This window comes from Microtus oregoni, unplaced genomic scaffold, assembly GCF_018167655.1.
Source record: "Microtus oregoni isolate MIOR12 unplaced genomic scaffold, Mior012 000002F_ref0000024, whole genome shotgun sequence".
NCBI lineage: Eukaryota > Metazoa > Chordata > Mammalia > Rodentia > Cricetidae > Microtus > Microtus oregoni.
Window position 1 is genome coordinate 62,512,814 of NW_024543061.1, and position 17,270 is coordinate 62,530,083.

At 49.6% G+C, this 17,270-nt stretch overlaps 1 protein-coding gene across 5 annotated transcripts in view; it reads right to left on the reverse strand.

Annotated features, from left to right (window-relative positions):
• Nucleotides 1-17,270, reverse strand: part of Iqsec3 (IQ motif and Sec7 domain ArfGEF 3) — a 103,821-nt gene that overhangs the window by 19,885 nt on the left and 66,666 nt on the right. For 4 of the 5 annotated variants that reach the window (XM_041632443.1, XM_041632478.1, XM_041632461.1 and 1 more), the window contains one exon: nt 16,643-16,804. The exons of the other annotated variant lie outside the window; for it this stretch is intronic. In XM_041632443.1, coding sequence (XP_041488377.1) covers nt 16,643-16,804 — 162 coding nt within the window. The remainder of the gene's footprint in view (nt 1-16,642; nt 16,805-17,270) is intronic. 5 annotated transcript variants of the gene reach the window in all.

Sequence of the window (17,270 nt, forward strand, 5' to 3'; positions counted from 1 at the left end):
AAGTTGTAAGAGCTAGTGGGACAAGCATAAGCTAAGCCAAACTTTTATAATTAACAATAAGTCTCCGTGTCTTCATTCGGTAGCTGGTTGGCAGCCTAAAGATAATACCAACTACAATGAGCTGGTGCCCAGCAACACCAAGGGTAGTGGAAGGCTGAGCTCAGGTCTTTCTGCTCTGGACCCAAGTTCTCACTGAACCCCATAGGATCTGAGGGTCTAACAACGTAAATGGGATGAGCCAGGCATGGTAGGTCCTAGCTACTTAGAAGATGGAAGCAGAAGGATGCTTCTCAAAAAAAAAAAATGGGGTGGAGGTAGATGTTATATAGCCTATATCCTATCAAGACTGATGAGAGGTCCCTTTCTCTCCACTGGAATCTCCAAGTGGGTTAGTCTTTCCTGCATCCCCTTTTCTCAGGCTGCCTGGAAAGGACAAAGCCTGTACAGTTTCTCTCTGTGGACCAATCCCTTTACTTTCTTTTCGGGTGCTCTATTCCCAGGGTCTCATGTGGGGTGGCAGGAATCTGGGCGTGGTCATGCTGCCGATCTGCTACTTCCAACATTAGGCCTTCCTGCGGAGAGAAACTTATCATAATGTGGCTGGCACATGCCCACAGGCTCTAGAGCTGTCATCTCTGTCACATACCCCCACCCTCGTTACCTCCCCATTGGCTTCTTCACAGCCTACATTCTGCTGTCTCCTCAGTTCTCCCGGCAGGACATTGTTACAGCACACTGCGGGCATGAATCACCTTGCCCTTCAAGGGTGCCTTCCTATAGCTCAACCCCAGCACTCCCAGCAGGGCTAATCAGACATCCACAGAGAGGACCCACCTCTCCCATGATCTCAGAAAACCAATATCCGCCCCCCCCCCCCCCAACTCCATTGTCATTTGTCAGATGAAAGCAAAGAGAGGTGTCATGAAGCAGCGATCTGGGCATGGAGGTGTGTGGATTCTGCCACCCCTCTGAGGGGGGAGTAGGAAGAGAGGTCAGCCCCCTAAGAGGGCTAAGGAGGAAGAGTTGAGGGGGAGCAGGATCCTTCCTCTTCCCTCACCCTGCCCTGGGTAAAGCCAGAGCCACCCTCAGCTGGGTTCACTGGGCTCTCTCAGGCTTGTCTCAAGTTGTCTGGGTAGGATCGTGGATGGGACAGGAAGAACATGGAGGCAAGAGGCTTGCCAAGCCTGAAAACCAGTCTGGGATGGAGAAGGATGCATGGGTACCAGATCCTCCAAGTCCACCCAGGTAGAGAGCTCTCAGATCGCTGAATAGCTTCTGTTCCACTTTGTCTTTGTGAGTGAGCACCATGGGGTCTGCATCTATGGTGCTCAGGGCTTAACCCAGGCAGGAGCCAGGCATCAAGCCACAGAGTGCTGCTCTCCTGGAGAAGGAGACAGCCTGTGCAGTACAGGGCACAAAGACAGAGCCAGAGCCCATGCAATATGGGTGCAGAAGCCAAGCCAGAGCCAGAGATGGGAGGAGATAGAGCGTGTGTGGTGTAAGTCTTACAACCAGAGCCACAAGGAAGAAGGAAGAGGGGTGGGGAAGAGCACAGCAGATAGAGACGAAGAAGGAAAGAGATGACTGAAGAAGAGAGGAGAGAACAAAAGGAAAACAGACAAGAGAAGAAAGGAGTAGACAGAGGAGGGCAGAGAGAAAAAGTCAAGAAGAGATGACATGGGAAGACTCCATGTATTCAGTAACCAAGCACGTGGGAGCAGACAGAACGAATACAATGTATCATCTCACCCCAGAGTGGAACCCTCATAAAACCACGGGAGAGGGCTGTGGGCTTAGCTGGGCCAACACTGACTAAAAAAGTCCTGGCTTCTCCAAGGCCCAGGCCTGACTCATTAGTCTATTTCTGCTTCTCCCTCCCTCTGTTGTGGGCTCCTGAACACTCCCTTCCCCTATTTTGTGTCTCTTCAGAAGCCCCTCTCCACGTCCCTCTGCCTCCCGAGTTCTGGGCCAGGTCTCTCCCCTAGACAGTGGAAGTAGGTCCTGGAAGCAAGGCTCTGTGGGGGAGGCAAGAAGGGAAGTGGCTGCTGGGGGGAAGGGCTCTGCCCAGTCAAGCACAATGGCCTAGTTTTCAATCCTCTACTCAGGTGACACACAGCCTGCCAGCTCACCGGTTCACTGGCTCGGGGACTGTGGCTAAGAGCTCCAGTAATGAGCCAAGAGTCTGAGACCTGGAGCAGTCCAGGAGAAGCAGTCGGGTGAAACGTGGCTCCAAACCCAAGACAGGAGTGGGAGGATGGCCATGGAGCCAGAGGGCCTTTCATTCAGCATCTTCTAGCCTGTTCTGAGAGCTCTGAGCTGGGGTGGAGAAGGTGTTAGCTAAATGCAGCTTTCTGGACCCTGTCCAGATCCAGTGACTTAGAACATTTGGAAGCTGGCCTAGGAGCCTGCATTCTTTATCAACTCTCTGAGTGGGGTTTAAGATGTGGAAACCAGGGGCGGCGGAGACAAAGCAAAGGGTAAGGGGAAGCTCAGCCCATTCAATGGAAGCTTTTGCAATGGGAGTCTTAGCCAGCACCAAACCCCAGGGACTTTCCAGGGAGCTGTGCCTTTGTCCTCCCAGGCTATCAGGGCTACTCTGTATGAGGTAGTAAGGGACAGAGAGGGGCTGTAACTATGGATAGACACAGCATCTCCCACTCCTCACCCGCCTCCCTGGGATGCACCTCGGGGCATCAGAGGTTTATTTTTTTTATTTATTTTTATTTTATTTTTTATGCGCATGAGTATTTTGCCTGCATGTAAAGGCAATGTATTTATGCAATTCCTTCAGAAGTCAGAAGAGGGCATCAGATCCCCCTGGAGTAACTGGAGTTACTAGATGTTGCCAGTTGTCACATGGGTGCTGGAAACTAAACCCAGGTCTTCCACAAGAGCAGTCAGTGCACTTAACTATGGCGTCAGTGTTTGATAGCAGGTGCCGTTCCAGGACACTGACATCCTGGAGAGAAATCCTAACATTTTCTGGCTACAAAGCCCCAGCTGGAAGGTAAAAGAAAGAGTTGAGACATGGGGAAGCCCTCACTCTTCCATAATAGAGAGTCACTTCTTATATAGCTGTGGGTGAGCCAAGGCCAACTCCTAGGACCTGCCCTACCCTCCTCTCAACCCTGATATTCCCTAAGCTGGGCACAGAAGCAGGGTGAGCTCACAGCCCACCCGTGACGGCACTCTGGATGTCCCCAACAGTGTCAGACAAGGACGTAGCTCTCTGGCTGGCTTGGAATTCATCTCCCTGTGACCAGCAGTGGCTATTCCACCTTCTACTGAGGGAGCCATTATTTGCTTTCCTGGTGAGGTCTGTGTCCTCCTGGCGAAGGTGGCCAGGTGGCAGACTGTGCTGTCTCCCTGCATTGTGCTCTAGTAGGTAGACCATCATCTTCAGGATTGTCACCGGTGACTCTAATGACATGGGTTCTTCAGTATAGATTTCAGCTGGCATCTCTGCATCCTTTACCTTCCTCGTTTTCTTTCTCCATACTTCTGTTCTGTAGCATTTGTATCCTACTTGGTCACCCGGAATCCCTAAAGGGAGCAGACTGTTGACCAGTTTACCAAATCTTCCTGCTGCTGGGATCCAGAGCAGGTAACCTCCCCTCTCAGCACTGTGTCCCGACACTCTTTTTGGGTCTTCTCATCTCCCAGTTTTACACACAGCATCTCTTGGGCCCCCTGGCTGCTTGCCTTGTGCTGCCACAACTAGGAGAGCAGATTTTCCCAGTTCTGGGGAGCCCCTTTCTTCTGGGGCTTCCCTGTATGCGTATACAGCTCCAGGACTCCCAGCATCAGGCAGGAGGATCCCTCTGGACCCTGCGTATTGCGGGTTACTTTAGGGCTTGTTACATGTTCAGTGTGAGACATTTCCCACAATCCCATGTGCCTGAGTACCTGGATCCCACCTGGGGGCACTGTTTTAGAGGTTATGGGACCCTTGGAGCCCAGGACCTAGCTGGCAGATATAAGCTCCTCAGCATCACGCTTCTGGTTCCCTTGCTACTTCCCGACCTCCCAAGAAGTGAGGAGCTGTTTTCTCACACTGTGCTGCTGTGGATGGACCTGCCCCAGTTACTGTGCCTTCCCAGCTTTGATGGGCTGTACCCCAGAAACCAGGAACGAAAGTAAACTTCTCTCCCTTAAGTTACTTCTGTCAAGTGAGGATAAGAGCAACTCAACATGTCTCACTTAGTATGTAACAAGCCTATGGTCTGGATTTTAGGAGCTATTAACTGCTACCTGCTACGTTTGTAACGTGCTCCTAGAAGAGACTGGCCCTGAGTGGGATTGCACAGACCTCACTCCAGGAACACCTCCCGGGCAGGCCTGGCTGCCTTCCCCACCTCCCGTGTTCCCTGTTTCTCAGTGATTAGTGCTAAAGTAGTTCTCTCTGACAGATTCTACCTCCTCCAGATCCACAGTGGGGGTCTGGGAAGTCTTGGAGGAGATTTGGACACATTTTTATACAGGCAGTAACCATGGCTATGCAAGGAGCCTCTTGATTGTCAAAGGTGTCAGGGAAGATGGCTGATTTCCTTCCCGGTCAGAGTCCACCTGGCGTATACCCCACAGGAGGGTTCACATCCCCAGCTTCTTCTTTACCCCATTATAGGCCTTCCCAGAGCTCCAGCAGTGACTGGCTGGTTGGTTTGCTTTCAACACATGTGCTAAATGGCTCCTGAGTTCAATGCTGGGCAAGGGCCTGTTGAGAGTGGCTAGCAACACAAACAGCCTCTGTTCTGGAATGAGATGCTAGCTAGTTTTATGTCAACTTGACATAAAATGAGCGACAGTCATTTGGAAGGAGGGAACCTCAACTGAGAAAATGCCCCCACCAGATTAGCCTGTGGGCAAGTCTGTAATGTATATTTTTTGATTGATGCTTAATTTTGGAAAGATAAGCTCACCATGGGAGGTGTCATCTTTGGACTGGTGGCTATAAGGTAGCAGACTGAGCAAGCTACGAGGAGCAAAGTCAATAAGCAACACTCCTCCATGGCCTCTGCATCAGCTCCTGTCTCCAGGCTCCTGCCCTGTTTGAGCTCCTGCCCTGGTCTTTTTCAGTGATGGACTGTAATGAGGAACTGGAAGCAGAAATAAACCCTTTCCTTCACAAGTTTCTTTTTTGGCTATGGTTTTTATCACAGCAATAGAAATCCTAATAGCGACAGGGAGCCGTGCTCTGAATGCAGAGTGAAAACTTTTCTTTACAGTGGGATGTTGTGGCAAACACTTATAATCCCAGGACTTGGGAGGCTGGGGCAGGAGGATCATATGGTCAAGGGCAGCTTGGGCTCTCACCTTCCATCCTCTGAAATTCTTTATAATCATTACAGGTTCTATGTGGAGAAAGGACATATTCCACACAAAGACAAAGAAGACATGTTTTATATTGCTGTGCCCATAAAGAACTCTTAGGGGACTTGCAATTTCAGTTGAGAGCTGAAAAAATGAGTTGCATTGTTGAGAAGTAGGTAGGTAAGGAGGCTGATGTATATACCAAGGTTCAGCGATAGAAAAGAATTTCAAGGATCTAGAAAATGCAATGTAGACAGGAAGAGAGCCTGGAGAAAACAGAGGCCTGGGGCAGATAGGACCTTGACCTGCCAGAGATCAGAGATTTGCCAGTCATGAGGATTCTAGAGTTTATCCTGAATTCAGGAAGAAACAACAGCAAGGTAGACGCAGTGGAGTGATATGATCCAGTTTCCTTGAAGATTATTATGGTTTCTGGGGAAAATAAATGAAAGGGAGGGAGCCTAGTCAAGATGTTATTGCAGGCGTCCAAGCCAGATGTGTTGGGGCTGCATCAGGGTCGAAGCAGAGGAGGGCGAATGCAGGGTGCAGGGTCTGGGATACAGCTCAGAGGAATCTAGAAGGAAGGACGGAGGGGGAATGGGAGCTATGGAGAAGACTGGTCCATGCTGAGTTCCATAGCTCATTGCGAACCTAGGCCAGTACTTAAGTGAGCATGAGGCTAGATGAGGCTTCAGCTTGGCCCGCTAGGTGTGAAAGGTTGTGTCGAGTTGCTATTTCTCCTTTACTAACTTATACCTCCCTTCCAGAACCTGGAGCAGAACCCACAGCCTTACACACACTGGGTAACAATTCTAGCCCACAGCCCCATAAACCATTATTAAGACCCAGTGTGCGTCTCTTTTAGTTTGCAAATGAAAGCCTTGTGTTGATGCCTCCCTGCTCTTTGGTCACTCCCATTGTCTCTGCTTTTGTTTGGAGCCAAACTCCAAGAAGACGTCCCTGTTGGTGCCATCTTGCTTCCTCACTTCTCTCAGGCTCCAGTCCAGTGTATGTTCTCACACTCTCTCGTCAAGGCCACCACTGGTCACGATGTCACCAAGTTCAATGGACTCTAGTTGTCATCCCAACAGGGATGGGGAGCACTGCCTTCCCCTAGGGTGACCCCTTTCTCTTTCTAGGTGCTCTTCTTCTACTTGATCCCTGACATAGAGATGGCCCCCAGGCCTTCCTCCCTGGCTTAAAACCCTTCCTTAGGTGGTCTCGCTGATTCCAGTGGCTCGAATTGCTACTGTAGCTGAGCGTTTGCCAAGGTTGTCTCTCTCCCCGAGTCCCCTTATTATTGGGTCTCTGTGGCTTATTGCCAATGTTTATAAAAAGCCAATGATAGCAGGGGAGTGAGCAAGAGCATCTCCATTGCTTCCACCTTCCACGGGAGCATGAGTGGCCCACTTTTTTTTTTTTTTAATATAGTTGAGTCATTTGAGGTCTGAACATCCTTACTGGGTGACATTCATGAGAATGTAGGATGTGTTGACTTCTCTTGCATAGATACCGGGTTATGAGTCTTTTGTTTTACCTGACATTTAACAATTTGACTTGCTTAAGTGAATATTTGACAATGTCTGGTTCGATCAGTTCTGCCGATGAGACATCCTTAGGTGTAGCATATGTCTCTGTTTTAAACTGAAAATATATATACATGTATCAGGAATTACCTACACCAATGCAATGAGCTCAGGACACAGCACAGTTAGTTATGTGCAAGGATGAGTGTCCTTAATCCTCACCCCCTCAGGAGGCCACTCACGGTGGGTGACACAGCTCTATGCTCTCCTCCCACACCTGCCACAGGCTCCGGGATCCACCTACTCACTTCCCTCCCTGATGCAGCCAGGGTTTGGCTATAGGCTTGGTCCTTTCTTATCCTCTGCCTTCAAATCATCTTTAAGAACCATCCTTCCAGGATGCTTGCCTGGTTGTCACTGGCTCTTCTGCTTGCTTTTCCTCAGAGCCTTTCACATCCCCATGTGAAGGTCAAGTTCCCAACAAAGCTAGCAGGCCCTAGCACCCTCTGCTCCCCTTTCCTCCGGCCTTCCCTCCTGCAGTCTTGCCTTCATGCCATCTAATCCCAACTTTAAACATCTGCTGGTCTCCCAGCTTCCATGGTTTTCTGGTTTTCTGGACCTGGCTTCTGTCTACTTTAAAACTGCTTTGCATGTATGAACCCAGTAACTATTGTAGGAAGAGTGAATGAATGAGAGTTTGAACGAAACAGGACTCTGCTCTTGAAGGTCAGCTGGAAAAGAAGCTCAAGAGCCCTTGGACATTCTACCCAGGGACCTAGGATCACTTAGTCCAAGATGATCTGGAACTGACCCCAGACCTCTTCCAGGGAGATGTTTTGGAGGACTGCAGATGCTGGGCCATGAAGCAGCATGGGCCACATAGACTTCTTGCTTCCTCCAGCCGCAGAAGGAAGGGAGTGGCGTGATGAGAGCCGGGGTGTGCGGACATGCGTGGCTTCCAAGAGTCTGTCTGAACCTGCCTAATGGATCAGCCAGTGAATCAGGGGTGAGGGTGGGAAGAGAGGGTTTGCTTAGGCCGTCTCCTTTCCTGCAGGTCTCGAGGGGGTGGGGTGGGGTGGGTGTGAACCTCAGGAGGACCGTATCTGTGTGAACAGGTACACTCTTGCATCAGCCTGCTTCTTAACGCTGATCTGCTCACCCAATTGATTTGTGTTGTGGGAAATGAAGCATCCTACACAACTCCGATCAAAACGAATTACGTCATCTTGGGATCTTTTTTTTGTTTCTTTTTTCTTTTTAAAAGAGAGCAAGACAGTGTCTTGCAGACAAAGAAACTGGTTGGGAGCTGAAAATAGGTAATAGCAACAGCAGGGATTTTTTAATTGGCCAGAAGAGATGGTAAAGATTGTCAGCGCAGCCCAGCTGCGGCCTGGGAAGAAGCAAGTAGCTGCGCTTCAGGGGACAGGGCCACGGGATGCAGGAACCCTGCTTTTATTCTGCAGCGCTTGGCTTATACAATTTAATTAAAAATATTCTCATCCGCTGCAGGGTTATTTTTTTCTACTCAGAACTCATAATTTGCTCTATAAAGGTTAAGGCCTTTTAGGAAAGTAAATGGGGTCAAGGAAACAGAGCGAGAGGATGCTGACTCAGTTGGAACTTCTGGTGTCCCTGAGATGGCACTGGGACACAAAGGTCTTCTCTGAGGCCACCTCCAAAGGTATGCCTGCCAGATGCAGTCTGAGGACTCAGGAGTCAAGTCCTCAGTTGTAACTACCCAGACCAATGAGAAGTCATCGCGGATGCCAGAACAGATTTCCCCCTTGCTGGACTTTTTGGCCTCTCAGTGAACAGGGGTCACGAAATCCAAAAACATCTCAGAATCCACTGGTGCTTACTGACCCTGGATTACTGGGACCCACCCCTGAGGTTCCCATTCAGTGGTCCTGGAGCAGTGATGGGCTTCTGGGTGATGCTGATGTTGCCAGTCAGGGCACCACACTTTGAGAGGTAAGACTGTGTGCTGTAACAATGTAGGGCATGGGAAGAGGTCAGTCTTTGGGCTGGAGTCTTGTTTCTGCTATTCAGCAGTCTGGCTCAAGTCACTAAGCCCCTGTATGCCTCACTTCCCTCCTCTACAGAACAAACATATGTCTGTCACGTCTTCTGGGTAGAGCTGGTATGAGTCTTAAGAAGATGATGTAGGCAAAGGGCCTGGTGTAGCAGGACTTAGTAAGTAGTAGCCTTCATTGTTTCTGGAGATCAAGCCCATGTTGACATGCTAGGCATAGGAGTGGATTCCATGTCCCTCTTAGTGGAGGTGTTGAGAATACCCCTTCCTACAGCAGCAGCTGACTGCCTGAATGGCAGCTATCTGCAAGTGCTTTAACACGCACGCCAAACAGAAACTGGATCTAGTGCAGACCTCTTGAGACTTGGGAATTGTATTTTCCACCCTGCTCTTTCCCAGATGAGAGGATCAGAGCCCGGGAAATCAAGTGAGTAGAGGGGATGGAGTTGTACCTGATTCTGCTCAACTTCCCTGCTACCGGCCAGTGGACAAGCCATTTCTTCTCTCTGGATCCCTGATCTACCTAGGCAAGGTGAGGACTGCGCTATAGCTGAGTGCCCACAGGGTTTTCCAGGGCTGCAATTCAGAAGCAGAGAAGGACGAGAACCCTGAATGCAGCAGACCACACTTCTCGCGGGGTTGGGCATAGACATTGGTGTGTTGTGGGATTATAGGCTCATTCTACCCCGCTGCAGGTCTCAGCCATCTATGAGCTGTGTGGCTGAGGGGAAGTTCCCTAACCTCTCTGTTCCTTGGTTCCCGCATTATTAGAAATAAATACTCCCACAGCTGTTGCCTAGATGGAACAAGGTGTTGCATGGGAGATTCCTGGAGTCATGCCCACCCACAGGCACACCCTGAATGCCAGAAACAGTGGGCGATCTTTATCAGGGTTCATAGCCACTATTCTAGGGCTCCTCGGGCCATGATGATCCCTTGGAAGTCCCTCCTAGAAGTCTCCTGGTAGATAGGCTGGTTGGAGTTTTGTAGGGCATGGGAATGACCCCTCCAAGCTAGGGCCCTGAGAGATAGGGAGGGGGCGGGAGTTAGAAATATCCATTTGTGTAAATTCCCAATGTGTATAGCAGAGGGAGCCTCAAGCCCGGAGATCTTCACCCTGTCTTTGGGGACCCCAAAGTCTCATCCAGTTCAGGGAGTAAGGGACTCCTCAGCTTTCATGACCATTTACTACTCTTCGAGAGCATCCTTATCCACGTCAGGGATAGGGTGGGATGCCTAGAGATGTGAAAGTTCAAATCTGAAGATACCGTTGCTTTGTTTTTTCTCTCACAGTGCCAGGACTTGGACCTGGGACTTTATACATGCTAAGTGCCTTACCATTAGGTTATGCATTATCCCCAGACAACACTTTAAAAAGAGACATCCCTTCGCGCCTCTGGTTGCTAGCAGAGGACTTTTTGAAGCCGTGGAAATAGCACTGAGTCTTCCTACATGGTTCTTTCTCTCCCTTCCTCAAGACCCTGGAAGGGTCTCTCAGGGCCCCAGCCTCACCTTCCTCTCCTCAAGGGAATTCCTCAGGCATGACGTCTGCTCTGAAATTACACACAGTGCAGTGGGCAAGATGTTCTCAAAAGATTTCTTGCTAGCCAGAAAGAAAGGCCACAGCCTTCCAAACTGTCATGTATGACAGACAATCTGTCTTCATTTCATAATATCCCGGGAAGAACAAGTCTGTTATAATCTGGCCAACATATGCTGGTGGAAATGCAGTCGTGAAAACCTGACTCCAACATCAAATGCTAATTAACGTGTCCCGGAACTTCACAAAGGACCGAGAAAACTAGGAGAAGGAAGGAACATGCTGGAAAGTTCCTGCTGGCAGCTTACTCCTAAAGCTGCCCTTCAAATCGAAATGATAGACATGGGTGTCCTCTGTGCCTATGATTCACGTCAGAAAGAATGATCCACGCTAGAAGAGAGACCACTCACAGCCGGCGCAGAACATTCTCTCATCAGCCGGTCTTCAAACCTGCTGGAGCGAACACTTTGGGAAGAAAATAGAGCAGAGCTGAATTCCCGGCCATGTGAAAACCGTGGGTGGGTGTGGGCAGGGGAGGCGTGCGGCTAGCCCTAAAAGATCCTAACCCTGTCTGGCTCTTATGTGTGCTTGAGCTTGCAAGGTGTCTCTTCTCTACATTCAGAAGGGATGTCTTCCGGATACAGGGTAGTTCCCCCTAGAAGGAGCCACTCCCTCCCTGCTCTTTCCCATCCCTCCCTGGCAAATCCTAGCAAGCGGGCACCAAATCTGGAGAGCAGACATCAAACCAGAACAGGAACAGTCAAGCTTTCCTGCACTGAAAAAGCAGCAGAGAGGTTCTGTTGCCTCTCGGTTTTAGGTAGGAGACATAAAAATGGAAAAAGCCACCATTTACAGAAACTTCCTGAGTCTCAGGCAGTTCAACCTGTCAACTTTTGTTTCAAAAAGGTTATTTGTGTGTGTGTGTGTGTCGGGGGGTGTCACAAGCCTTTAATCCCAGCATTCAAAAGGCAGAAGCAGGTGGATCTCTGTGAGTTCAAGGCCAGCCTGGTCTACAGAGTGAATTCCAGGACAATCAGGGTTACACAATTCAGTAGATATTATGACTTTTACATAACAAGATGGACATCAAAAACAAATAGCAACATCCTAAAGTGGACTTGGCATTTTGATAATTTTAATTTTTATTTGATTATAAGCCTAGTAGAAGTTATTCTATATATTGTTACTTTTTATAAAAGGTTACTTTTCTTGCACTGTGACCAAATACCTGATAAGAATCAGTTTAAGGTAGGAAGAATTTAATTTGGCTTGCAGTTGGAGGGAACATAGTCCACTATGATAAGAAGTGGTAGTGGGCAGGCTGGTGGTAATGGGAGCACCAGGCATCTTATCCACACCTTACTGGATCAGGAAACAGAGATCTTGGGCTAGAACGAGGGATGCACCCACCCACTGAGACAGTGGAGCTGATCTACTGAGAGCTCACCAAGACCAGCTGGACTGTGACTGAAAAAGCATGGGATAAAACTGGACTCTCTGAACATGGCGAACAATGAGGGCTGATGAGACGCAAAGGACAATGGCATGGGGGTTTGATCCTACTTAATGTGATGGCTTTGTGGGAGCCTAGCCAGTTTGGATGTTCACCTTCCTAGATATGGACGGAGGTGGGAGGTCCTAGGTCTTAACACAGGGCAGAAAACCCTGACTGCTCTTTGGACTGGAGAGGGAGGGGGAAAGAAGTGGGGGGAGGGGGACAAGGGTGGGAGGATAGGGCGTAGGGTGGGAGGAGGGGGAGGGAAATGGGAGGCTGGGAGGAGGTGGAAACTTGTTTTTGTTTTTTTTTTTTTCTCCTTTTCTCAATAAAAAAAGAAAAGAAAGAAAAAAAATAATTTAAGTAAAAAAAAAAAAAGACCTGGTTATAACCAACTAGTTCTGCCCTTAGGGCTCTGTGTCTTCCAGCTAGGCTCCATGCCCAAGACATTTCACATCCAGACCATCACGCCTCACCTCTAGCCTCCATTAGGTGCCCTTCTGAAATGCCAAATGTATTCAGTATAACCCTTACGGTCATCAGAGTCTCACAGTTCCAACGAAATCCCAAATTCCACAATCTCTTCTGAGATTCAAGACAGTCTCTTATTTGTGAACCCCTGTAAAACCCAAAGACAAGCTTTATATTTCCGACATTAAATGGTACTGAGTAAACACGCCAGTTTCAAAAGGGAGCATAGGAGTACGGCAAAGGAAGGACTGGACCAAAGCAAGACTGACGTTCAACAGGGTAAATCCAAACCCTTGTACCTTCCCGCCTCGCATCCGGGCTCATGGTGACGTCACGACAGTGTCTGTTGTGCTTGCACTGACATCATAAGAATGTCATACTCTAATGCTATATGGCCTTGAATTCAGAATCCAGGGCTCATGGTGACGTCACGACAGTGTCTGTTGTGCTTGCACTGACATCATAAGAATGTCATACTCTAATGCTATATGACCATGAATTCAGAATCCATTATTTCTGATCCAGTCTCACTCAAAACTTTAGAATCTGTGTAGGATGTTTTGACAGAATGTAACAAGAATGGCTTCTGGTCCGTTCCTAACAGAGTCCGTGGTCACTTCTACAGTCCTGGGGTCTGGACCTTTGTTGTCTGTGCTTCAGTCAACATTTTGTTTTTCCAAACTCTCGCCGTAACAGTTCACAAGGCTCTCCTTGTAGCCTTCTAAGACTTCTCTAGCCCACAATTCCAAACTCATCCATCGTCTTTCTTTAACTAGGTCTTAAGGCCCAAGGTCTGTCTTATCAGAGCAATGGCCCCACTTCTCAGTATTAATTTTCTGTATTAGCTATCTTCCTCATTGCAATAATCAAACACCCAATGGGAAACAACCTAAATGAGAACGGATTTATTCTAGTTCATGGTTTGAGGGGATGCAGTTCAGCATGGCTGGGGAAGCTTGGTCAGGAAGATCGAAGGTGGTGGGAGTGCTGGGGAATCTGCTCACATTTCAGTAGATCAGAAGGCAGAGACTGGATCAGAACTAGGTGGGTTTTATAAACATCTACCCTACCCACTCTGGCCTTGTATCTGTCAACCAGACAGATAACAGAAGGTTCTACAGCCTCTAAACCACCACCAGCTGGAGATCAGGCAGATGAGCATGTGACACTTGACATCCAAACCACAACACATTCCGTTCTGCAATGTGTCTTCCGTGAAAATGAGACCAGTGCAGAGAGACAGCTGTCAGCCACCAGGAACTCCGAGTGCCACACTCTGGAATCAGGGCACTTGACAGTACAATCAGACCTGGGTAAGCATTAGAGGCAGCTTCTGCTCTGGTTCCCCAGCCTTTTGCTTTTTCCTTATAGGTCTGAATGTTGTCTCTAAAATAATAATTTCCCTCTGAGAGTCATTCCAGCCCCGTCTTCCCTCCTGCGGTTGCTTCTTGGGAACTCTCTAGCTTGGCATGTCTCAATCTCTGAGGGCATGGGGGGATTTATGTCCTTTTGTTTGGCAGACAGCTATAAACATGGATACGACTTGCTGAATGCCCTCAGGTGGGGGCAGGGGATCCATAGAGTACCCCAACAGAGCCTTCCCAGCCCACGCAAAGCAGCACTGGACAGCTGTTACTGCCTGTGCTCCGTCCAGTGGAAGTAAGGAGGAGGTGGCACTTTATTTAATGTTCCTGGGTGGGTGGCTGGGGTGGCAGGGAGAGAGAGACCAATGCTCCCAGAGTCCTGGCTCTCTTCTCCATGTGCTCCTGGCTTTTTTGCAGGAAGGAACAACTCTGTCTCAGGCACAAACTAGGTGTTAATGAACTTGGTTCATAGGACTCTGTTCTGTGGGGCTGAGTCAGTCCAGGGGCTGAGTGTGTCTGAGTTCAGATCCTGAGGTTCTGGGCTGCAGAATAAAGTGTGGGACATAAGATATCTGTGGGGGTAGCATCACGCCTGTGCTCCATACTCCACTCTTCCCCCCACACCCAGGATGCCAGCGGGAAAGCATCCGTCTTCCTATCACCTTTTACATTCTTCTCTCATCCCTCCCCATCAATGTTCAGGTGTGTAAGTTCCCGGAGACCAGGAGCCATGCTTATTCCCACAAACAAATACAGAATCCCAGTCCAGGTCCACTCTTAACACAGAATACTCACTCAATGTTTGTTGAATGGAAAACCATGGTCACCTCATTCCTCCCTGAAACCCCAGCACTGCCCTCAAGCCCAAAGGCAACTCCAAGACTCTCTGGCAGGATGGCAAAGCATGCGCCCCCTTCTTAGGGCAGATGATTCTCTGTCCTAAACCAGTCGCCAACCAATAAGTGCACCAAGGAATGGGAAAGATGACAGATGTCACAGAACTCAGAGGCACTTGTGAGATCATGCAGCCCAGATTTCTCATCTTACAGATGAGAAAATAAGACTTAAACACTCGTCTTTCCCATACTACCAGCACCCAGGAGCAGAGACAGTCAATTCTTAAAATCTACCCATCAGCCACCTCTCACCAGAAATGCTAGCTGATGTGGGTCCAGCTCAAGCCTGGGTTCCTCAGTTGCCAGATTAATCCCTGGCCCGGTCTTCTGAGGCACAGGCTGCAGCAGCAGGCCCAGGTCTGAAACTCTTATCTCCCAGTGACTCATCCACCCCTACCATGCCAGTCACCCGGGAAATGTGACAGTCAGTGTGACCTGTATCGTTCAGCACAAAACCCGCGTCCTGGATGCTCCAGATCAAATGTGGGCTTGGTACTAGAATGCTGGCCCAGTCGCATGGGGAGGGGGTGGCAGAAGAAAACAGACAAAGCCCATAAGGGAAACGGTCACTTTTGTCTCCCCGGCGGAGAGAGACAAATCACCTGGGAGTGAGAGCCAGCTGGACAGAAGGAAGTTAGTGGAAAGGAAAGGGAAAGTTAGTGGAAGGAAAGGAAAAGACAGAAGGCCAAAGATGGGACATGGCAGAACACATGGTCTTTCTCCTCCTCCTCCATTGCATGGCATGTTCTGGGTACCTGTATCATTTCCTGGGCATCATTTCACGGCACACCACCTAACAGGGCTGCCAGGACAGGGAAAGGGGAGCTGAAGGGAGGAGAAGGAAAGAGCGAATGGGAATTGCTGGAGCCGATAAGTTCTCACTATTCTCTTAGGTGTGTAATCTCAGGCCCCAGCCCCAGTCTCCAGAGAGGCAAGGGTAGGACATTAGTTCTGCATAGCCAATGCCGTTCAGGGATGCCTGAGAACCTTCAGACAGGTCTCAGTTCTTGCTGTTCTACCTGCGTTGAGATGGCACTCCCCCATCCACCATCAATGACTTCAGAGTGTACAAGGCTATAAGTTCTCCCAGACCACGAGGTGTGCCAGGATGCCCAGTCTCATTCTCAGGGAGCACCTGGTCCATCCGCATAGCAAACCCCTACCCTCTCACAGGACGAGAACACAGAGCTGTGCTATGTCAACTTTGCAAGAGTGCCAGGACTGCTCCGTGACCAGAGGTCAGCTCTTCAATTATCCATCCAGCACTGGTCACAAACAGTCACAGTGACCCTCCACTCCTCAGCCCCTTGTCCCTCTCTCTGTAGCTCTTGCCGGAGCAGGAACAAGGAGGACAGGCTTTCCCAGTGGCCTAGAGTAGAACTTCTGGACCCTCTTTACCTTTCCCAGGGGAGAGGAGGCCCCAAGGCTCTGTGGTTCTTAGCCAGAGAAGTGCCACCCCTGTCCTCTGGAGATGGAGCTTCTGAGCAGTGCAAAGCCCAGCATAGTTAAGGCGGTCCCTGTAGCTCTCACCCCAGTCTTTACTGCAGTTATGGTATAGGCTCTTCGGTGGTAATTTCGTTGGTTAATTCATGTTTATGGACTCAGTATTTCCCTGTTTAATAACACTCCTTTCAGCCCCGTTTTCCCCCATGTTTTGCTTCTATTAATATGAAAATGAGCCCTGGCACGGGAATGTTCCAGGGCTTCTGGGACAGGTGCTGATAGAAGGTAGGCTAAGGGGCCATTCCCCCAGAAGTGGGCCTGAGCAGCACAATTCATTAATTATTATTTATATCCCCTCCCCCACTGTTTCTCATGCCCAAGGGTGTCCCTGGAGTGGGCAAAGGCTCCAGGCGCATCCTACCACCAAATGAATGACTGGACCTATAGCCACTCTGCTGACTATAGGAAGCTGGAGCAAGGATTCCCACCTCGGAAGAAATCATGAGAATCCTTGGGTCCAGGGGTATGAAAGGAGGGAGGGTGGGGGTGTGTCGTGGGCACTCACTCCAGCACGTCGCGGTTGAACTGTCTCTTGCTATTGCCCAGGAACTCTCCTATCATCTGGCGGCTCAGGCCTTTCCGCTGGAGGAGGAAGTGGGCCACGCCGATGGGGGTGTCGGGGATGAAGCCGCGTGAGATCAGGAACTGGATGCCCTTGTCCGGGTTTCTGTAGAGAAGTTGGAGTGGGGAGGATAGAGGAAGCCAAGGCTTTTTAAGGCTGCTGTCCTGACTCCTTTCACCCTGGGAAATCTACTTCCCAGGGACCACTAGGGCTCCCCATGGGAGCAACTGTCACCTGAACATCACACTGGGGTGGGATGGGGAACGGGGACAGGAATAGGGCTTGAAGGGAGAAGAGGTCTGACTCAACAAGAATCCGGAGCAAGTAAAGAGGCTCTTTTCTCTGTCCCTTCCCTGAGGCTCTGGACAGTCAGTCCCTAGAGCCCCCAGGGGGGTGAGGGAGGTGCTTCCTCCAGCCTGCACCTTAGCTGCTCCTGGAGCTGGATCTCACTGGCTCTGAGGAAATAAATGAGGCCTAGAAACCTTTTCTCAAATGCTTGACATTTTCAGGACATCAAGCCTGTGGCTGCTTTCCTAGCAATTCATTTGTATTGTGTTTTGCAAAGGTACCA